Source organism: Anser brachyrhynchus (genome assembly GCF_964034855.1).
Source record: "Anser brachyrhynchus genome assembly, chromosome: 7".
NCBI classification, from domain to species: domain Eukaryota; kingdom Metazoa; phylum Chordata; class Aves; order Anseriformes; family Anatidae; genus Anser; species Anser brachyrhynchus.
In genome coordinates, this window is record NC_137701.1 from 8,258,133 (window position 1) to 8,282,046 (window position 23,914).

At 40.6% G+C, this 23,914-nt stretch overlaps 1 protein-coding gene across 14 annotated transcripts in view; it reads left to right on the forward strand.

Annotated features, from left to right (window-relative positions):
- Positions 1 to 23,914, forward strand: part of UNC80 (unc-80 homolog, NALCN channel complex subunit) — a 128,936-nt gene that overhangs the window by 40,424 nt on the left and 64,598 nt on the right. For 8 of the 14 annotated variants that reach the window (XM_080598924.1, XM_080598935.1, XM_080598930.1 and 5 more), the window contains exons 22-27: positions 3,770 to 3,942; positions 11,176 to 11,388; positions 13,594 to 13,765; positions 16,467 to 16,600; positions 19,420 to 19,585; positions 23,118 to 23,321. In XM_080598924.1, coding sequence (XP_080455050.1) covers positions 3,770 to 3,942; positions 11,176 to 11,388; positions 13,594 to 13,765; positions 16,467 to 16,600; positions 19,420 to 19,585; positions 23,118 to 23,321 — 1,062 coding nt within the window. The remainder of the gene's footprint in view (positions 1 to 3,769; positions 3,943 to 11,175; positions 11,389 to 13,593; positions 13,766 to 16,466; positions 16,601 to 19,419; positions 19,586 to 23,117; positions 23,322 to 23,914) is intronic. The other 6 variants (XM_080598934.1, XM_080598926.1, XM_080598937.1 and 3 more) reach the window with 3 other exon arrangements.

A 23,914-nucleotide genomic window follows, 5' to 3' on the forward strand; every position in this document is an offset into this window, starting at 1 on the left:
CATCTTTGTTGTCAGGAAGACAACCTTGTATCTTGAAGTTCTATTCCTGTTTTTCAAAACAAACAAACAAAAGCCTCCCAAAAACACATGAAAAAGTGTAGCTTTTCTTTTTCACCATGACCTCTGTAGCTTTACATTAGCTGGTCTATTCTCTGGCATTATGTTTTTTATTTTCTGACATTACACTTTGGCACTGCTTTGCATGTATTTTACCATCATCTGTCCCAGACCTGCCATGCAATGTGTGTAAGCCATTGTTTAGGCAAGTCGTATTAGCAAAGGATGAGCATGTCTCATAAACTGGTCATCATTCCACCACTGCAGAAACACTGGTGCTGGTTTTCAGCCCATCTCCCAAGTTAAAAATATGTTCCTCTAGAAGGAGGTTGCCTCAGCCCAGTAGCTTTTTGTATTGTTTATTGTTTATTTTTTTATTGTTTATTGTTTTTTGTATTATTTAGCTGAAGGTGAAAACCCTGACAATAGAATGAATTGCATTGTTTTCCTCATCCACTACTTTGCGCTGAAGCAGGTGTGAAATGCTTCCACCATCTTTTGTCCCAGCTCTTACTGGGAACAAACGACTCAGGCAGCAAGATCTTTAGACTTCCACAGCTGTTTCTATGGCGCTCATATTGTGATTTGCTTCATATTTTCTTGCAGGAAATACTGTTTTTTCACCTTGACAGTGCTGATTTTTCACCGCTGTGAGTTTGCTTTTGTTTAGAGTGCTTTTGTCTTGATTTAATCACACAGACTTAGTCTTGGCCCTGTGAGCAGCAATAGCCTTGCTCCATGTGTGTGGCAGATCTTAAATCTATATAAAACTCAGATGACACATTAGTTACTGACTTTGTGAACTTTGGAAGTGTTGTCCACATTTCAGCCTTCTGTGAATAACATCGGATTTTGTCTAATCAGTGGCAAGAACTTGAGACTTTTTATATACCTGTGAGAGAAGAGATGTACATGTCACATGCTTAGTTTTGACATACAAGTGCATTAGAAATGGGATAATAAAAACGGTGCAACTTACCATTAGCAAAAACATTAGTTTAGTTGTACATACCTGTGTATATGTACATGTACGTGCATTTTGAAATCAATGTGAGGCCTTTTCAGGTGATTTATGACACAGTAGAACAGGATCATATATAGTGCTTTCACATTTGCAGTGCTTCTGTGTATTCCGTAGAAATCAACATGTTTTATGTGTTTATGGAGAGGAAAGCAGAAGCCTGTCAAGATGAATGGGTGTACTATTAGATCCCTCAAGGTATGACACTGAAGTATTGTTTTGGAACATATTTCTGCCTTCCCATTCCTGACATTCATGATGCTATGCCATTACTGTGCTCGTAATTTTCCATGTGGTACTTCCTCTTGTGTTTTTGGGTTTTTTAACACAGTAGGCCAAATTTAAAAAGAAAACACAGAAAGTAAATATACAGATATTTTAACATATAAAATAATTTGTCACATCATTTATGAATTGTAATCTTCATTGTGATACATCATCTGGACAACTGGAAATTCTGTCTGTGTCAGATATGTATGTATGCATTTGTGTGCGTGTGTATGTGTTTGTGTATATATCTGTATGTGTGCATATGTATACATATATATACACATAAATATATGCACATTCATGCATAAAAAATTGTTTACTTTAATGATCGTTATACTAAGAACACAGCATATATACGGAAGTGAGTTACCGTATGTTTACACGAGAGCCTTGCTGTTTCTTCAGACACTTACTGAAGACATTTTCAGTGACCATAGAGGTTGCCCAGGATGTTCAAGCCATACAGTATGGGCGAATCACAGCATGTGCTTGCTCCAAGGGACGATCTTGCATCTACCCTGGAAGCAGCTCTGGGGGGGCGGGCGCTTGGACACCCAGTGTCCTCCTATGCTGGAAAATGATCTTGAGGCTCACTGGGTGAGATTCCTGCAGGGTTAAGTCACACTAACGCTTTGTAAGCCAGAGAGAGCTCCCCTGCTGACAGCAAGGCGTAGCAGAGGACAACCATCAGCTGCTTCTGAAGGATTCCCTTGCAAAGCATCAACGGAAGTGCAAGGCTGGGACTGCAGAGGGCTGGAGTGATTGACTCTAGGTAGTACCACTGACCCCAGGTGATCTTTATATAAAGGTCTTTATAGTGGGGTGTTAGGGAGGTGCCTTAGACAAACCTTTATTTATCAGAAAGTCAAGTTTCAGTTCTTTATCTCATAAGAGGCACAACCCTAACAGGGCTCTGCCTATGAAACATTTTTTGTACCTCAGACATGAGTTAGTGTTACAACAGGTATAGCAGGAAAGCTCAGGGAGGATTCTACAGGCTCTAAGGAAACAGGAGGAGTTGAAAGAAAAGGGTATTTGTGCCTGCTTATTTATGTAAGTGTTCTGCCTGTTCTTTCTACTTTTTTATTTGTTTGTTTGTTCCATTTTGATGAAGTATTTCCCAACATAGGAACATTTTGTTTACTGGAAAACTATGTACAGCTTCACTGAGAGAGAAAAACCACAGATGTTGTAAAGAAGTCTCTTGATATTTGATATCAGGGGAAAAATGAAGATAACACGTTGCCATTTTCTGTTGTGACTATTTGTAGTGGATAAGTGCTTTCTAAGTAATGCTGGGAACTGAAATCTCAACGGGACTTTGAATTTTCAGTCATTGTTCTTTCCTGATGAAGGAAAAGTCACAAAGTCCTGTAGAGCTGACATTTTGCCTCTTGTCTTCCAAACCCATGTTTAAAGCAAATCTTGAATTCTTCACTCAGTGTTGTCTTCTTCAGTGCTTCACCCTTCAGTATTCTGTAACCTTTTGTACTTTCACACCTAAACAGAGAGAGTATTGTAGATAAAGACAAAAAGCCCCAGAAACTGACTATTCTTATTTTGGCCAGCCACCTTGGCCTTAAAACTTATTTCGTGATTTCTCATCTGTGTCTTTCTGTCACTCTCTCAACTCTGGGTACAGACTGCACAATGATCTTCTGCATTAGGAAGCATTAATTCCAATCTGCAATGGGATTTGTCGATCTACCATGTGACCTCAGTACACGGAGTTTGAAATCATGCTTGAAAGAAGCCCTAAAGGGAATTGCTAACTTAATTCTCAATGCAATACACTTTAAGGGAGAGAGGCTGGAATGATGGAAGATACCTAGAAACAGAGTCCAGTCTCACTTTGGGTGTTCTGGTCATTGCAGAAGATGTATGCGTAAAAATTAGACAATATGTGATTTCCACATGGAACGTTTATAATATTTACTACTGATTTTTATAACCTGTTAGATGATATAGTATTACTTAATATATGGGCAATTAGGTTTATGTATGCTCCACTTTAAAGTTTGAGGCTGATAGAAAAGCAAGTAAGGTAGGAGGGTATTCAGGAAAAAGATAGAGTAAGCATGATTTTCTGTATTAAAGAAGCAGGGAGGAAGGGTCATGTTCTGGTTCACCTGTGTTGGAGTAGGTTTGGGTTTTCCATGCCAGGTAGGGTGGCATTGTTTTGGGCAGACATCAGCGTGACCAAGACCAGAATCTGTCTCGCTGTACACCTATTTCATGGAAGTCATGAACAGTGTAAAAATGGCCCTGTTATCTTCAAGCTAGTACGTCAAGGTGAGGAAGGGATTTAGACCAAGACTGTGCTCCTCAAGATTTTTGTACCACTATTTTAGTTGGTGAGAGACTGTGTTCCTTTCTCCCTACCCCTCCCTGCAATCCCCTCTGTACTCTTTACCTCTTTAGGTTGCCATAGCTTTGATGATCATTTGATCTCCAACCAAGAAGGAGGAAAATCCAAGAACGTTGTGAACCTGGGAGCAATCCGCCAAGGAATGAAGCGCTTTCAGTTTCTCCTGAATTGCTGTGAACCAGGCACTATCCCCGATGCCTCCATTTTGGCAGCAGCCCTAGATCTTGTAAGTCATTCTTTGGTTTGTTTTTACCTGCTGAGTGAGAGCATGTGCATACGTGGTGGTCCGTTGTCATTCACTGATGTCAGTCATGCCCACGCAGAAAGCAGGTAAAGCATTTATAGCAATGCCAACGGGTGGTGCTGTTAGCAGCTGGAGTTTTAGCACCCATGACTGGATGAGCGTGCAGAGAAATTGGATCTTTTTTTATTACACGGCTCCACACAAATAGATTATTGCTAGCACAAAGCTTTTTATTGTCAGACTTCAAATTTTGCTCACAGCTGTTCTGCTTCTGCTCCTACTGTCAATACTAACCTTCAGAATAAGGAGTGAAGACTAAGTGACTACCTGGGGAGGCACAGTAATTCCACTCAGGAGTTCTGATAGAGTTATAAATACACTAGGCAACATTAAACTATTAGTCACTAGAGCCAGTCAGTGGAAAAAACTTCAAATGCTGCTGTGTGTGCTTTTAAATGCAGGTACTGCTAATTTGCAGATCTAAGACACAAAAGTGACACAATTCAGTCTCTCCTGCCTGACAGTGAGTGCCTCTTCTGTACCTCATTCCTTCCTTTCCTTGCAGCTGCTTTTTTTAACACTCCCTTCTGTTTATAAAGCAGTGGCTTTCAGCCTGTGGTTCATGGGCCAGTGGGGCTCTGAGGTGCTTGTGAGAGGGTGTGACGAAGACAGTCAAGAAAAGCCATCCAGTTATTTCTAACTTGTCTGCACAGTGTTCTTCTATTTCTGTAAGTTTTTGGGTGTCCACAAACTGAGAAAGGTTGAAAGCCACTGCTCTCAAAGCATCCACATCCTCTATCCCATTGTCTTCCTACTTGCCACTTCTTGCCTCTTAAACTGTCGTGCCATTTGTACTCATATTCAGTTTTTTTGCTCCCTGCTGGAGATGCCAGACCTATGGACTCCCATTCTGCTAGCGCCACGCTCTGAGCTGTGCTGTCTTGTCTACTTCATAGTTCTGCGGGTGATATACTCTGTGCACCAACTCTTTACATCATTCTTAACCTTGCATCCTTAGGTTGTAGCTCCCAGCAAGTCTGCCTTAATATTGGCCAAAAGTCACTGTTGCTATCACATCACAGCTAGTTCTACTCTTTGGACTGCTTCCTGTCTCTCTTCCAGTGGACAGATGCTTTCTTCACTAGTTCCCACTCTTCCTGGTAGGGTTTGTTGCCCCTCTGGCTGAAAGCTATGGAAGGAGTTGCTGGTTGTGAAGTCTGTTGTACAGCCTCACAGCCAGAAGTGGTTCCTACCAGTCAGGGTTGCAGTGAGCTTGGAAAATGGCTTGGGAAGATAGTCACTCCTGCTTTGCGTGCTGCACAAAGACAAAATCATTCTTCAAGGCTGCCAGGCTACTACTACCCCATTGTGCATGGGCAGGGAGAAGTCATTGCTGTCCAGTATGCCACTAAAATCCTTCTGGGGATGTGTTACTTTGTGTGCTTATGCATCAGCCTGTAAAACATGGATTTGACAATTATCACCTTATTGTCTGAAAATGTCCTATTTATTTTTTAAATTTGACACATGCTTAAGCCGCAGACCGGCTTATTATGTGCCTATGTATGAAGTCAACTGGAAACTACTGATATAAGTGAACGATTTGGAGATGTCTGTTCTGACTTCCCAGGCTGGCTTTTACAAAACAAAGTTTCGCTCTGTTTCCTGTCCCATGTAATGATGCAGATGGCTTCAGTGAGGGGCAGCAGTGTAAGGTAGCTCTCTGGCCAGAGCACATGGTAAGAGAGCAGCCTTGTTAAAGTCTGGCTATGAAGGCTAGTCTGAATAGTGTTTGTTGGTCCACAGTGACTCATTTAAAATCAGTAGAATCAAAATTATTATAGTGAATAAAGTGTTGATTTCACTACAGCCTCTGCACATAAGAGTATTAATACTTAAATGCATATAAAGCACTATAAAATTTTAGAGGATTTGGTAGTATTCTTAAGTCAGTACCGTCAGCACATTTTAATTAATTTCTGGGTGGATTTCAGTTCTGACAAGTTGCCTTTGGAGATTGTCAGGCACTTAGATTCTGTATTTCTGTATTTGCTATCAGTCTGCAATCATCTAGTGAAGGCAGAACTGTAGCACAGTATCTGCTATGAAAAATTTCTAATACTTCCCAAGATTATTGAAAACTCTGGACCAAGGCCTTTTCTTGCTACTTGTGACTGGGATTGTGATACAGAGCAGAAGAGTAATACTATAGCTGCCTGAAATTCTTTTTTTTTTTCTTTCTTGGACTTCTACTGTGTGGTTTCAGAGAGGGTGTGACCTGATACAAAGCACAGATTTTTACATTATGTGAATTCGTAATTCTGCAGCCTAGTAGCAGGGAGCCAGATAAGCTGGCTCGAATAAACTGCCCCTTCAGAAGATATGCACAAAGTGGTTATATACCATGAAGCAGAAATTTGTGACATCTATTGGAATGCATACACACCTTCTCCTTCACTTGTTGTCTTCTGTTGTATGTTCCTTGTAACATCAGCAATCTGAGAATGAGACAACTTAAACCTCAGTCTGTCATTCCAGTGGCCATGATTTGGTCTTTTTCTCTACATTTTCTCATTGCTTTGCATGCAGATTTTCTTTGGGCTGTGTGAAGTGCTGTACACAGGGGTATCATTATGGAGTAGCTATGGATTTGAATGAGAGCCCAAGGTTCTGGGATCAGAGTTTCTAGAAAGTCTGCAGCTAAAGATGAAGGAAACCTTGTTGAAATTACAGACTTTGGAAACTACTTTCAAGTACCTGTTCAGCTGGCATTTTTTCTACAAAGTATTAGAGATATGTGGAAGTTAAGAAGTCGCATGCACTGCAGGTTTCGAAAGATGACAGCTTGTCATCTCACTGTACCACTTAATGGCAATGTATGCTGTTATGGAAAATTCCCATATTTTATTTCAGTAGAGCACACCCAGCAGAAAACATTCTGGTTTTTTTAACTTCTGTTTTCAGGCTTTTGAAGTAATTGTTGGAATCAGGTTTGATGTGAATTAAAAGCTGCTTAATTCATTTTATCCAGTCTAGTTGCTATGGCAACCTCTAAAAAATTAAAGGCAAAATACTCCAGTTTCAGTTTTCATAAACTTTTTCAGCATACTCTTTCATGCATATTTTGACAAGAAATTCCATTCTTATACGGACTTAAAGATCTTTGATTAGCCTGGATGTTTATACAGGTTTGCCACAGTGACTTAAGGAAATGAGAACAGTGAAACAAAGGCTACATCCTTATGGAGATAATGATTTATTTATACATTAAACTCAGGATTTACTTAGAATTAGAAACCATGTAGTTAACATATTTTCCCAGAAACACCACCCATCCTTGACTGAATTTTATAAAGCTGCAAGCAATTTATGGCTTTGCAAGCATTTAATGACACTTGATAATACGTTGCAGACAGTTTCATCTCTGTATCACTAGCTGAAATCCAGACTGGGCAATAATAAAACTGAATTTCTTTCCCTTATAAGAAACTTTGGAGGTTGGACGGCAAATGATACGATGTTTCAGTCTGGTCAAGTTTCTGTAAAGGGTTCCAAAGGGCCACTGTCTAGCACTTTATAAAGATTACCTAAATTATCCTAATTAGACTAGCGTAAATGACTCAGGTGGCAAAACATGAGCTTTCCTTTGATGAGTTTAGCAGTGATGCTTACCACTATTCCGCTTCTCCAGTACATTCTTGAGAAGTGTGATCTGATCTGTTCTAACGTGTATCTCTTATCCTAATAGAAATGCCATAATGGCACTGCTTTACCGCAGGATTGTGTTTGAGAGGACCTACCAAGGAGTGGGAGGGCAGAAGGAAAGTCTAAGCTGCAAGAACAGGAATGCTTTCCAGTATCTTAACTGCATGTAACCAGAGGCCTCAGGCGGGCTCCATTGTTCCCATGTCCCTGTTTGGGTAGGAGAAATGTTTGTCCACAGGAGGACATAGCACCCGGAAGGAAATCAGAGATTGCACTGAACAGGTCCCCACAACAGATGACTGGGAATGGAAGCAAGGAGTTGTGTCATGGATTTTACTTGACCGTTTTTGCACATAATCAGAGAGATTTGAACTAATATTTTTGAGGCAATTCTCCTAGACTTTGCTTAATAATTCACTCATGACCTGTTTTCAGTACATGTGCTTGGCTACTTCTCATGCCAGACTTAACCTCATGGACAAAACAGAGCTATCCAGACAGCAGCTTTTGAGAGTACACGCATTTACTTTATGTACTTCAGAAGTAGATTGTTGCTATTTTGCCTTTTTTTTTTTTTCTCATAGAGACCAGTGGAAATAAATTTTTGCTCAAAGTGCCTTGCAGAGTATAAAAGAGGGCAAAAGAAAATTACTAGTGGTTGATTTGTTTTATAAAATTCATTGTCCTTGAAGCCAAAACTGGACCTAAACACTCTGTGGTCATAAACCTCTCCACAGTCAGCTGTACTTGAACAGTAATGTGATGCTATAAATTTCCAAATCCATTCTGTATTTGCTCCCTCCCAAGTCATTGCTTTTGCTCCTTTAGTACAAATCAGGTTATCTGTTGAAAAGCTCCATTGGGAGTACTTGAAATTTTGTTAAGAAAGTGGTGGATTCTTATTCATGTCAATTTAGGCAGTACAAAAATAATTTTCAAAAGGCAAAGCAATAAAGTATGTCTAATATTAAAGGTGGACTTGTGAACGGTTTCACAGGCAGGGACAGGCATGTGAGAGTATTGCTACTGTGTAAAGTTTTGATAGTGACCGTGGTAACTTGTGTTCTTTTCAGCTATGCATCGCCTGCCTGATTCATTTCTCTCCATTTGTGATGTGTTTCTCTGTGGTGTGAATCCATCCCTGTCCATTCTGTCACATCTTCATCTTTCTCTTTCTGCTGCTTCAGGTTTCACTGAGCCTCAGGTAAGCAATCACAAGGAGCTTGTGCCCCATGTTGTTCAGAAAATCCTCTCTCATGCAAGGGGTGTTCACAGTGCTTCTGAATTTGGAATTCCTGTGCCAGGACACATTCCTCCTGCCCTCACACCCTATTCTAGATATGCTCCTTTAGTTATAGTAGTTGAGTGCTCCCACAACCCTTACAACATGTCTTTACAAGATTCCTGTATGCTAAGAAATTGTGATTTTATGAGTGGTGAACTAAAACAGGAGACCAAGACTGGGTTTCCATCTTTTCAATGCTTACATGTCTCCAGGTCTGGTGAAGGTTTTACTATGTGAGAATAAGAAAATAAAGTCCTTACCTATTTCTGTGTTCCATATTTCATATGGACAACAAGCAATCTGTAATGGTTTTTCAAGGTGCTAGATATGAGTTTTGTTTCTGGTTGCGGATGAGTGTCTGACTTCAGATTTCTGCCTTCCTGGTCAGAACATTGGGTCAGCTTTAATGTTCATCCTGTTCAAAAGAATTGCTGAAAGATTGCTATTTTCTTCCATCATTTGAATAAAATATAATCAAAAGGCTTGCATTTTATTCAAATGATGGAAGAAAATAACCATCTGCAGTTTTTAGCTGCAACAGGATGTTGCATCAGGAAGCAATTAACATATTTTTTCTTGTTAGTGTAGACAGCACATAATATTTTTTCTTCTTCTTCTTTTTTTTTTTTTTTTGACTGTCTCCTGAAAGGGATGACTCTCTTCCATCCTGTTAAGTGTAATTTATGCAGTACAGAATTTCTTAAATCAATTCCCAAATTTTTGGAGCATTCTCTGAAAATTTCTTGCTTTCAACTTTTGATTAAAGCACTATTGGAGGCACTATTTAATGATGTTATACAGACCAACTAAATTTGTTCATGGACAATAGTTGAAGAACCTGCCCTTATAAATAGATGCTGATCTGTTTAAATTATCTCATTAAAGCTGCCAGTATCTAAGTGCATAGAACATGTGTTTGTGCTCTGTAAAATCCCAGCTAGGGAACCTTCAAAGCCAACTTGTGAATTGTGGACATTGTTTTATTGTTAGTTTTAAAACTTGCGGGCCACAGTGGTTTTTGCTTGTGAAAATTGCAGGAAAAGAGGGGTAAGATTAAATGGAAATGTGGAGGACCATTTAATTTTAGTCACTTTCCATGGCTTGTAAAGATGTTATTTTGAACGCAGCTGTAGACTGCTGGGAAGAAAGCTCCTTCCTGAGGCTAAGCTGCCCTTTAGGAAACAAATTGCAGTGTCCGTTTTTGAACATACTTGTGAGTTTCAGAAGTACATTTTATTGGTCTAACTTGGATCCTGCTGGGCCAATTCATACAAACCAAGGTAGACTCACTATCATATCTCCCATTAAATAAAAGTACTCTTCCAAGTTGGGGGGGAGGAGGGGGTCCCCCTGAAAATTTGTCAAGGCCATTACTTCAGAGCTCGGCTGCCTGATGTGAAGTTCCAATACTAAATTGTATGGTACTTGCTTAAGTTATTGTTATTATTATGGCACTGCTAAAGCAGTTAGGCCAGTGAAATTCTTTTGACTTATCATAGATTCATAGAACAGCTTGGGTTGGAAGAGTCCTCAAAGATCACCCAGTTCCAACCCCCCTGCCACAGGCAGGGACACCTCCCACTAGGTCAGGGTGCCCAGGGCCTCATCCAACCTGGCCTTGAACACCTCCAGGGATGGGGCATCCACAGCTTCTCTACGTAACTGACTTATGCCAGTAAAGGATTTCACTCTCCATATCTGCTTGTTATGAGGGCAAAACAGCACTTTTCCTAGTTTAGCAAGGCTGCATTCATGCTTCCACTCCCAAGCTGCACAAGCAAAACTTAACAGGACAAATGTTAGGATTTGTGTGTCTATGCTACTAATTGTGCTTGCAGTATTTGCAGGTTTACTAGAGAAGATGAAAAGAAAACTTGACTCCAGTAGAAGTGTCAGATAAACACTTCTGCTTTGTGGCAGCTATGTGGTTTCTGAAAGAAAGTGTTATAGCAAGGGTGGTGAAATGGAAGATTGTTTATAATGTGGCTCTTTTTGCCCCTTTGGTGGTCCAACTAAGCATGACTGCTCAGTCACTGTGGGCCTTGATTTTATTAGCTTGAGGTGAGATTCATGGCAGAGATCCTGTTTTCAGATTTTGCAGAGATCACTCAGTCTGTGTGACTGCATGGCAAGCCTGCGAAGTAATTGAATAAAACACAAAATCCTCTAATATTTGTTTTTCCAAATGTATTTGTATTTAAGGTGTTTTTTTACAAATATTTCAGGAAGCTCCTGTAGTAGCAAGAGCAGCCCTGTTCCTTGAGTGCGCTCGTTTTGTTCATCGCTGCAACCGTGGCAACTGGCCCGAGTGGATGAAAGGCCACCACGTGAACATTACCAAGAAAGGCTTGTCCCGTGGACGTTCTCCTATTGTCGGCAACAAAAGGAACCAGAAGCTGCAGTGGAATGCAGCTAAGCTCTTCTACCAATGGGGAGATGTAAGAGCTTGTTTCTCTTCTCTTTACATTTAAACATAAACCAAAACGTCAAGGTAATTTGATCATCTGCAGGATTTCAGTTTAAGTAAAATGGGGACTCAGGAGCGTCCTTTCCAAATTGCAGTTCACAGCCTGCCAAGATAAGCTCTTGTAATCAGAATGAACATTTTTGGTCACTGCATGTAGCAGTGACCCTTCCCTTGTCCTTGCCGTGTTCAGTATGAGGATCCTTTCAGCCCACTCTCCTGTCTCCAGCACTTACTGTATATGAATGCTTAAGGAAGAGTAAGAGTAGTGTGTATGATAATACTTGCTCTTTTTCTAGCTTCCATCTCTTTAAAAACAGACCAGGGCTGTTTGGACTAGATGTGGTGCTGTGTATTTAGTAACCTTCAGTGGATTTCTTCAAGGTACTTGTCCAGTCTCTCTTTGCACCCTTACAAAACTGTTAGCACTCATCATTCTTTGGCAAGGAATTCTGCATAGCTACTGCATGTCATCTAAAGAACTGAGCTTGGCTTCTTCATGTTTTATTTGATCACAGTCTTTTGCAATATGTGATCAAGGCAGTTGCCCTGCCTGGTCCTGTCAGTGCACTTGCAGTTTCTTTGGAAGCCCATACCTGCTGAAGGTCTGATGCTTACTGCAAGTCGTTTCACACGATTAAAAATACTGGGAGGAGTTCCTTTGACCTCCATGGTACCTGGTACATATGTCTAGCTGGAATTGAGCTTACTGATTCTCACCTCTTTACACAAAACCAGTCATTTTTACAGAGTGTCATGATCAAAAAAAAGGGGGAGGGGGGGTGGGCAGGTTCTCCATTCTCCATTTGCTAGGAAATCCAACAGTAGTTAAAGATCTATGATTGCTTTAATGTAAGGTTGGAGAACACGGCGTAAATAATATGTGATAGATTGATTACTGCTTTGTGGAGACACAAGCAGACCATTTCTTACTTAAATGACTGAAACATGAAGGGGAAAAAATTGAGATGTGGAGTTTATTTAACAATATACAGATAACTGAGATAACAACTATTGGCATCAGCTTGCAAACCACAATAATACCACCTTTTTCTCTTTGTGTAGCAGTCTACTCTCTTCATTGTTGCTGGATTTCACAGGAACTACTTAATAACAGGGAAGAAAAGCTGTAATGCTGCCTTCTTTGTGACTGTTTATTTGTTTCTGCTTCACTTGAGCTGAGACAGGAAAATTATATAGTGCTAGCATGACCATCAGTTCCAACTTCCAGAAGATTCAGAAAGACTCTCTAATATCTTTCTCTGAAACTATGCAAAGCCAAGAAGGCCACAGGGCAAGTGTTGGTTAAAACTCTGTAATTAAACACATTTCCTTCTTCACAAAGTGATATTATCACAGGATAAAGTTTTACATAGTTGTCCGTGTTCTCTTTAGCTATGTGCAGCAAAGAAAATCAAAAGCTCTGAAGTGTCTTAGCAGGAAAGCATACTTCTTGCTAACACACCCTTATCTGTAGCTTTGCTGACAGCACCACAAGGGCTGTTTACGTGCTGATAAAGGTGCTAACAAACAGTCACAAATAAACAGTCAATGCCCTTCTAGAGAATGTAACAGTGGAAATTCAGTCTGCCTGTATTCCTCATGTCAATCCCCTCTACACCATTACCCATGCACCTTCCCAGCTTTTATGGGCATATGGTCAGCTTGTTGTTGGAAAGTGGATCAGGAAATCTCTTCTTTGTAAATGGAAGCAGGCTTTATCATGGGCGTGCAACTGTTTTATGGAGGAAATGTGGATTGTTACTGGATTCTTAAGCCACAGGATGGTTGTTCAAACAGAGGATGTACATTCTTGGTGGAAAGGCTTGGCAAAAATCTGGCACATATATATTGAGAAGAGAGAAAAGTGGAAGAAATTCATACAAAATACTGACATATTTGTCATTTCTGTTGTTGTTATTTGACACAATCTGCAAAAAATCTCCTGAAATCTGGCAGTTTTCAAATTTTGGTTGAAAAAAACAGAGAAATAAATAATGTTTTTGGTAGCAATTACTCTCTTATCATCTCTTTGTTTATTTTACTGCATTTGCAGACAACAGAAATGGAGCTGGGACATTCTCTTCTGGCTGGAACATCTTCACAGCCTGCAAGGACCACCGCTGAGTTGGGCTGAAATTCTCACATCGTTGTACTTTCTCTTCCTCCCTGTCTGCAGGCAATTGGTGTCCGCCTCAATGAGCTGTGCCACGCTGAGAGTGAGAGCCCTGCCAACCTGCTGGGCCTCATTTATGATGAGGAGACCAAGAGGCGCCTGAGAAAGGAGGATGAGGAAGAAGACTTTTTAGATGACAGTAAGGAGACTCCCTTTACTACAAGAACCCCCGCTTGTAAGAACCTCTGCTTTAGGAGCACTTAATTTTTCTTCTCTTTTCATCTTCTTGCCACTCAGCTGTATTTCCCAGTCCCTCACCTCCACCTCAGCTTCTTTCCCTGTTCTTTCTGTGCCTGGATGTACAACATGACAGATGGATAGGAGTACTGGGAAACTTTGAAGGAAAAGAGGGGCAAAAACAGGTAGTGAGTTGTAATTCCTATATAGTAGCAAAAGCAATTATAAGCAGGGTAATAATTTATTTCTTGAGTCTTGCTGTCACTCAAATGTCCAAAGTGGTTCAGACTCCCATTCTTTCCAGTTATTTCTGCCAAAGTATTTTTGTAGGATTAGCTGCTTTTCTGTTTCTTAGCATTGAAGAAAAGAGTCATCTCCTCACCTGATATAAATTGGCACAACTCTGCCAAAGGCTTTTAAATCTTGACTTCACTATATTTGCCTGATTCTCAAGCAGAATCTTAGCACAATATAAAAAGTATTAAAACCTGTGTAACAAGATGACTAAAGTACACACATTTGTGTGTGTGTGTGTCTGTACATGAGAGTGGGAGGAGGGTGATAAATCATTGATTCTGAAAGTCTAGATAGGCATACAAATTATAACACAGTCTGTGAATCAAAATAAGTTAAGTCAAAACAGATACTGTCGTAGGTGAAGGTGGTAACAAACATTTTGTCCTCTCCAGACACCATTGTATATATGTCTGTGCCGTAATGTACCACTGTATACATGTACTGTTGTTCGCCATTGGATATAGTGTGCTAGCACTGTTTGTGTATCTTGTGGTTTCATTTTCTGTGGCTGTAAGTTTGTTCTTACTGAATCAAGGTCAGCTTTGGGATAGAAGGAGCAGTGAAATGGCGTTTGTGGGAAATAATGTCAAGACAAGGTATTAGCACTAAGCTTAGACTTAGATATGTGCCACTATGTATGTAGTGTGTCAACCCTAGCAGCAACATGAGCCTGGGTTCCAGATATTTTATTGGTTCTTCAGGAGTTGTATCCAAAGCAGGAGAGTGCACATAAGGTTTTCCCTCTCCTGCACAATGAGTGGCTTTTGAAAGGTGAACAACTGTATTTCCGTAATTAAGAGATGGAACAGGCTTTCTTGTCCCTGTTCAGCCACTGATAGCAGGCATGTTCAGCCACTGAAAGCAGTCACTCGTAAGGAGACATGGAGCTGCTTTAACAGAGCGGCCTAAGACACAGAAACAGAGAGCAGGTTGTGGTCTAGAAAGCTGTATAAAATCTCAAGTATTTCTCTGAAAGCCAGGGTATAGGTAAAAGATGTACAGTTTGCTTTCTTGCTGAAGGCAGAGATTTTTCCTAAACCTGTGCTGTGCACTGTAGAAATTGGACTGAGGAGCGTAAAACTTTCGGTTTGATATTCCTTTACCTTGTACATCTCATCTGTATTTAACAGTTCAGGCTATTTTAGTCCCTACGAAGTCCATCTCCATTACAGGTAGCGCATACAGAGGAATAAACAAGCTTCACAGAATTAATCTGTTTTTATCTGATGCCTTCAGTGTCCTCTCATCTGTCTGGTTTGGACTGTTTCTTTGCAAAAAATGATTAGATCATACATCAGGGAAAGCGAGCAAAGCTGCGGATTTCTTTGAAATGCCTGTAAATGGTAATATTAGGCAATACTAAAAATGGGCGTGGTTATTTATTGTCACAAATAATTTTTATGTACTTTTTTTTTTTTACTGTTCATTATCCAAAATAGTATTTCTCAAATTTATGAGGCATCAAAGAATGCTTCATAACTTTTCAAACTTGGATTGCTTACAAAGTATAGGACTTTTGAAGCTGATTGTCTAGACACAGTTGAAGCAAAACTTCAAGTATTTGGATAATCCCTTTCACAGAAGCACAGAATATTAGGGATTGGAAGGGACCGTGAAAGATCATCTAGTCCAATCCCCCTGCCGGAGCAGGAATACCTAAATCATGTCACACAGGAACACGTCCAGGCAGGTTTTGAAAGTTCCCAGAGAAGGAGACTCCACAACCCCCCTGGGCAGCCTGTTCCCTTCTCCCTTTGTTTTAGGTTAAGCATTTAAATGTACAACTTGAATAAGTAGTTTGATCTTTAAGGTCCCTTCCAACCCAAATCATTCTCTGATTGTTTATTCCTTAATTATCTCTAAATGGCACTTGGATTCTATGCACAAATAAAGAAGCCTGATTTCAGAGAAGACTGTCTTTTCCAGTTCTCAGGGTAGTAACCAATAATAGGCACAGTACGTTTTTACTGGCTCATCATAATTCCACATATATTTTGAGAAATTTTTATATACTTACAGAACTGCAGATTTGTCTGAACGTAAAACTCTAAAGGGACAGAAGGGTATCCACTTCTTCACCTGTACTAAAGTTAAATGAGAAGGTTTATATAAAATGCTGTAAGATTATGTTAGTTTAGTAGATTCATCACTATTTACTGTAATAAATATGATAAAACACTATAGCATGCTGATACTGTAGCATGTGCTGGTAAATACATGGACCGATATTTGTATGACTACGAGCCTTTTCGTGTAGGAATAGTAGCATAGATAGAAGTCTGGATTTTCCTCTTTTTTTAGTGCAGCTTGTATTGTGCACCATACATGAAAATGTCCGTCACCTCTTGGTTCAAGATTTTGCATAATCTTCTTGCTCACCGTAGAAGTATTTTTTTTCCTAGGCACTGTGAATCCTACCAAATGTTGTTGCCCTTTTGCACTGAAAATGGCAGCCTGCCAGCTTCTCCTGGAGATAACCACTTTCCTTCGAGAGACCTTCCCGTACATGCCCAGGCCACGTACTGAGCCTCTTGTGGTAAGTGAGCAATGGAAATTGGAGAGGGAGACATGCCCACAAAGTCACTGTGCTCTGTGCCTTTCTGAGGAGAGGTTTGATGGGGTAGTAACTCAAGGAAATGTCTGATGCAGGGAGAAAGGAGCCTTTGTCTGGTGAGAAGATGGGCAGGGCACATCACATGGGTTGGTTAAGATAAGACTGGAGAAGCAGAGTGTGCACTGGAAGTCCATGAAAGCTTCAAAATAGAGAAGGCAGCAGATGGACTGAGAAACTGTGGAGGGGGCCTGAGAGGTGTGGGAGATGGACTGCAGCAAATGCCAGCTCAAGTGCTACATAGCTAATGAGGAGGGTCAGTTGACAGGGAACTGAGCTGGGCACTTAGGAGAAGGGGAAGAGGATGGTTTACAGAGCATTTGCTGAAGTTTAGAGGTTGCACTTCTTTTGTCCTGGTTGCAGTTTTCCTGTTGTCTTACCAAGAGAATTGATGGGGACTGGGGGAAGAAAGGAAAGAAACAGAGGCAGAGGCAAGGAATGAAAGAAACCTCCATGAGACTAAGAGAGGCACAGGCAAATACTGGCGTGAATAATAAGCTAAATGACTGATGAGATGACAACTGATTTCATGGATAGCAGAACCCCATGATTTCCAGCAGTTCGTTCTTGTGTGGATTTTCTTATGTCTAATACTGTGGTTCCACATTGCCTTCAGCCTGTTCTTTCACAAAGTACACAGACATTCAGCTGTCTTCTGTCAAGTTGTGTTGAAAGTGGCCAGCAGCTTCAGAGGTGGTAAGCACAGAATGAGATGAGAATCGAATGGCAGACAAGCAGTATGATATTTTAAGCTTAATTTCTTCAGGAAATCAGAGTAATTCTTTAAAAGAGAGAATGAGAAGTTAACTTTCTAAGTGAGCACAAAGGATTTAGCCATGCTGTTCTGTTTCCTGTTAATGGATGACTTAGATCAAATTTTTCTGATGACAGGCATGCTTGACAGGTTGATATGACTTGGCATTGTTGTAGTCGGGGTCTGAAATTGGTTTTAAAACAGTAGTTGGCCTATGATGAAGTTACTCAGCCTCCAGGTATGCAAGAAGGGTAATTCTAAAAAATGGGGAGAAATTCAGAATGAGTCTTCCTAAACACTTTGTTGATATTTTTACCGCGTAATAAATAACAGCATCCAAAAGCACGATAATACCAGGATTTAGAATTCATCTCAGGAAAGTAGCTGACTTCAAACTTAGAATATGTTGGGTAATGAGGGTCAATAGAAATGTGTGCTTTTGTACTAGATAGAAATGCAACTGATTAATAGCTTTTCAGACTCATATATGGGAGAGAAGGAGGAGGAATTATTTTGTGATGCATAGGCCGAAGAAAACTTAAGGTCATGTTATTCAAGAGCCTATTAGAGAAAATGGCCATAGATGGGTTCTTTTAACTTTATACAAAAAAAAAAAAAAAAGCCAACAGCACTCCAGGGTAAAAAATGAAGTCCCTGTATTTATGGCCTGATGCTTCATTTCAGAGAGAATCAGGTACATAATGTTACAGTCAATAAAGCTGGAATTCAAGTAGAGCAACTCTCACTTCCATTGCTTTTGCAGGCAGGCTGTTCCTGGGTCAAACCTGAACCCTTCCCTGTTCTGTAAATATGAATACACTTACCTGCCTTGGAGAACTGAAGCATTCTTAACTGAACTAGTTGTGGTGAACCAGTTTAACTACCCACAGCCCATCCAGACTTGTCAGTCTGAGGTCTTAAGCACCCATACCTTTGAGCGAGACAGGCAGTCCTGACTGAAGTTTCATCCAGAGCCTTTTAATAAAGCTGGTGAAGTAGATACAAACTCCCTTTGCAAATGGCTGGTAGTGGTGAATATTTTTTTTTGGAGCCCATTGCTCCCACAGTAGAGCCAAATAACTAGAACGTGTCATTTGCTGTGGCACAAAGTCATACATTATAGCTTAAGAAGCTGATGAAAATAGATAAAGTTGTCAGGCTAACCGTGCTGAGAGGATGTCTTTTATTCTGTCAGTTAATTTGTGGGGGCAGCAATTTGTAATGTGTGCATGTTGACAAACTGCAGGGAGGAATAATGTGTTCAAACGTTTTTGGGAGGGGAATTCTACCTATGCCCTAGGAATATACCTGTAGTACTATTACAGCTTAATTTATGCATGGTAATTTCTGAAGCTGCTGTAATTCGGGCAGATTTGTTCAGGATAAAAGCCTGTGATCTGCTTTAGCCTTTGTTTCATATCCTAAGTTGTTTGTGTTCACTACATTTTAAACCATTTACATAGATGTTTTCAGTGCCAGAGATACTACAAACCATTGCTTTAGGCACCCGCTTTTTTATATCCCAGCTTTTGTTGTTAAGCAAAGTCAAAATATTTCCCATATTATAAATAACTGCTAGCTTTTCTGTCAGTCATTTATGATCATTTTCCATGGAGATGCAAAGTTGACTGCAAACTGTTTGGGACCTCCAGTTGCCATTAGTTGGCTAATATCAGCTAACCCATTTCATCACAGCTCAGTCTAGAACATATGTTTGAGAAAACCCTTCTCTTTTTTTCAAATCAACTCTTAGAGTAACAGACTTTGTCACCAGCCAGGTAGCTCCCGGTAAATTCTGTAGGAATTTATATTGTAAATTCCAATAAGAAACCTCTTAAGCCTGCAGAATTTTGACCAAAATAACTGTTTTGGACCATCCAGAAATAAATACCTGTCTGAAGCAATTCTTCCTGAAGTTTCTATGGTTGTAGTGAAAAAGATGGTGGCTCATACTGGTTGCACATCTGTGTGGTCTACATGCTGCCAACAGGATCTGGAGAGCTGCAGACTGCGTCTGGACCCTGAGATGGACCGGCACAGGTATGAAAGAAAGATCAGCTTTGCTGGGGTCCTGGATGAAAATGAAGATTCAAAGGATTCCCTGCACAGCAGCAGCCACACCCTCAAATCTGAGGCTGGCTTCGAGGAGAAAAAAGGTTTGTTGGCACAACAAAGCTTTTGTATTCTCGGGGCTTGTGAAGTGGTGCTTGATTTTATGTTTTCATTTGCATAGACTGTGTTAAAAAGCAGGGGGCCATGGAGTCACGTGGCTTTGAATCATTTCTGAGACGCTTCTGGCCTTCAGGTTTCAATATAACAAATGTGAGAAGCAAAGATCTGAAATTTTATAAAACACTGCTATGACTGAAACCAAATAAGAGCATTGCAAGTTTTCTAAAAAGGAGGATCCCTTATTTGAAAATAACTTAGTGGAATGCTGTTAGAAGCATCATTATTTGATTCACTTTAAAAATAAAGATCAAAGGTGTTTTTGTTTCTTATTCTGATTACATTTTCTTATTATTTATTTTGGGAAAACCACAGATAGGAGAGAAGATTGGGATCTTTCTATGAAAATCTGTACTGGTTTGGAAGTCATGGCATCTCACAGAATTAGTGGGTGATCACTTGATCTCTTGAATTCTTTGCTACCACATGACAAACACACACTTATGTGGCTTTTGATGGCTAGCAGATTAATGTTACCAACATACTGTATACTGTACAAGCAAACCTCAGGCTCACTGTGTTTGCTGAGAACAGCAGATTGTTTCCATTTTTAAGCCATCTCATGCAAAACTCACATACTATCTGATGGTACAAGTGTTGCAATACAATATACAGTCATTGTTCATATTTGCAATTAGAGGCTAAACTGCCAGATAGTTAGTTACCTGTACATGATTCTCCCTCTAACATGTTTTCTAGAACTGTTTAAATCTTGTATTGTAATAGCCGTATGAAGGTACAGATGTTTGAATGATAATTTTAATGATTGCTTAAAAAGGATAAATGTTTTATGATTGTTTGAAAAGAATGAATTCTGTGGCTGGTTATCCTCCAGGAACTGTAATGTGTATTGATGATTCAGAGGCGCTTTTATTGACTTCAGAGTGCTTTGGATAAAGTCTGTGTTGTCTTCAGCTTTGACCCTGCCACAATTACTGGAGAAAGTATTAGAAACATTTCCAAAATTCATGTGGTGTAAAACTGCTTCCAAATTTGTGTGTCAGATGGGACGGTTACTTCTGTGAAGACAGCTAGGTGTCCACTTAAGAAAGGTCAAGTGGATTAAATTCACACTCAACCTAATGTTTTGTACTCTCGGCATATTGGCAGCTCAGAGAAGCAAACAGCCCTATGATCTGTCTCATAGTCCAAGATCAGTGAGATAAGATGTCTCCAGCTATTTAGATGAGGAAAAGTTCCTTCGTTCATTCTTTCTTTCTTTGAAGATAGCTATTGACTACCCCTTTTCAGCCTCTCAGGCAGCAGTCCCATCCACTGGGGCATCACCTGAGTGGAAGAAAGCCTACAAGCATGTGGTGCTGGAAAATTTTAACTGTCCTGTTCTTAGAGACAGTGCTGACTGAGGTGTGCCTCCACGTGTTAATGTGCTGCAGGCATAATGCAGACTTGAGTTATTTTTGCAAAGACAGTATTAACTTTCTGCATCCTTGACTCTGTTTAACTCATTTTCCCTGCAGTTTTAGTTGTTTGTTTGTTTTTATCCCATTATCCCTTCTTCCTAATCTGTCACTTAGTATTCCTTTACTAAAGCTGCTTATTTACTACATTTTAGAGATGGGCAAAGTGACTATAGTAAGAAGGCTGACTCCTAAATATGTAGTACCGAAAAAATGAGTTTGAAGTGTTTTGGAATCTAAGTAAATGCAAGATAATGTTTTAGGTAAAAATTACAATAATTACATTATTTTCTCTGGCCACAGCATACTCATCAGGGGATCTACCTGGGCCAAACACAACAGATGCAGAGGCATCTTCCATAATTTACTCTTTCCTAGACAAGAAAATGTTGCTGAGTGACTGTAACTAAATTTTTCTTGCCTGCAGTGGCAGGTCTCTTTATCTCAACCTATTTGATGAGTACTAATCTGTTTCCTTTCATTTCTTTCTGAGTGTTAAAAACTTTGCTGTCATTGTTCACCCCAGGTGTGGCTTAACAGCTATCCAAAAGCTTCGGGTTTACTGTCTAGAATCTGCTCCAGGTAGGTCTGAAATATAGACACTAAAGCTAGGTAGATGCAGGCTCTCAGAGGATCATACATACTATTTAGGTCCTAACATGGGATTCTACAAACTTCGTGAAATAACAGTTACAAGACCTAAAATAGTTTGGCTTTCGGGTGAACTGAGCAGCTGTATAGAGGTTGATCTGAGCAGAATCCAACCAGTAGTGATTGCTAAAGAACTCAGCATGGCCACTTGGAGGGAGTTTCTCAGATCACTTGGCAGTGATTTGCCCAGCTGGTTCATGAGGACTGAGGAGTATCTCTCAAAACCCATCCAGCTTTCTTCAGCCAGGGTGTTAGTCACTGGAAGTGGAGTGGGAATTGGGTCCAGGAGGAATTAGGGGCATTCCCAGGAGTAAAGGTGCGTTTGACTTATCCAGAAGCCAAAATGCAATTCTATTGAAATACTATCTTACCCATGATATCCAAAAAGCTGTATCCTGTTCATTCTCAACAAGATGCCAAAAGGTGATCAATCACACATGGCCTTGCCTGATTAGATCTGCAGTGAAATGACTGGGTGTTGCAACATTTGGACTGACATGCTGCCATGTACTGCCTTTGAACTAAGAGGAGAATGAAAGTGCAAACGGTTGGTGCTTTGAACATTGAACCATTTCATGTCTGTGCTCATCAAAAATGCAGAGTGTCAATGGATGTTGTTAATGCCTGAAAGCTGCTGATTTGTCTGAAGGAGAGGATCTACGTGCTCCCGTTTCCTCTAAAGCATTCTAATGATGAAGAGTAACATGCAAAGAAATGGATTTATGCAAATCTTACTTCAAAGAAGTCATGTGTGCCAGCCTCACGAAGCAGACTACCCTTCTGCAGTCACACGTGCTGTATGAATAAATAGTTGATCCTACTGCAGAGCTCAGTGGGGTTTACAGAACCCAGGCCTACAAGAAAATAGGTTTGTCCATGGTGCCTTGTTCATGACTGGGATTCAGCCATCTATCCCTAGCAAGAGGTGATTCTGCACTAATGAAAAACCCCAGAAGCTGACAAAGGAAACTGCAATTTACATCCATTGGGTGGTTTCTGTTTCCTGGCAGGAATTGATTCAAAGTGGTGTGAATCGTAGTTTTTCCTTGTCCACTTTTTGGGTTTCTGTTAGAGCAGCTGACTACTTGCTGGTGGTTGAAGAAGGGCTAATTCCAAATACAGACAAGGCCTGAGGTGAGGTACCAGGTCTCCAGGAAAAGAGGTGCAGAACACATTTCCGTAAAGCATCTTTACTGCCTGATTGACAGAGCTGCATTGGCGGTGGCTTTGGAGGGAGCCTCTGGCCCCACATTCCTTGGGAGAAGAAAAGATGCTGCAATACAGGCTGGCAGCAGAGGGTTGGGTGGGAGGGGCGGGCCAGGATATATTTCTTTTTTTAAATGGGGAAAAATTAAGGGGAAAAAAGTCCTCTTTTATTCTTTTAATACAGTTCCCAGCAGGAAGATCAGGATAGGAGGCTCCCGCTTGCTCCAGATTAAAGGAACCCGCAGTTTCCGGGTGAAGAAGGGGGGTTCCCTTTCCAGCATTCGCCGGGCCGGCAGCCTAAAGAGCACCAAGTTATCACGGCAGGACTCAGAGTCTGAGAATGAGGAGCTGCAGCTGTCCCACAGCAGGGACACTGTCACTGATATAGGTAACTTAGACGAGTGGGTGGAAAGGGAGGGGACGAATAGTCAGGACCTAAACTCTTGATGTTATTGCAGCAGAGCTAGAAATGACAAGACCCCCACCCCAACAGGCTAGAAAAAAAACTAGAGTCCTCTTCATGGACTGCCTGAAGTAGGGCCTGGGAAGAACACGGTTCAAATCCTGCCTCTGGTGCCCTGGGTGCAGCATCAGCTCCGCGCACAGGTTGTCCATTTAGAGCTGTGTGTTAGAGCATGAACTCTTGGAATGCTGGTGTCTGCCAGCTGGATGCATGCTGGCTTTAGGGGAGCACATGCATGTGTGTATATGCACATACACACACCCCTAAATCAGACGATACAATGAATACCTGCGGTCATATGCATATATGATATTGTCTGTATTAACGGATAGGATATATATATGTACGCACATGGGCTTCGCGTTCTGTATAGCACATGGTATCATAGGCATGTCGTACGACATGTAATATATATGTTACTATATGTAGAACATAACATGTGCGTGCTACATACTGTATTTCTACATATTGGCATATACATATATTTTTACAGTTTACAGATGCCTTCTTAGTCTTCA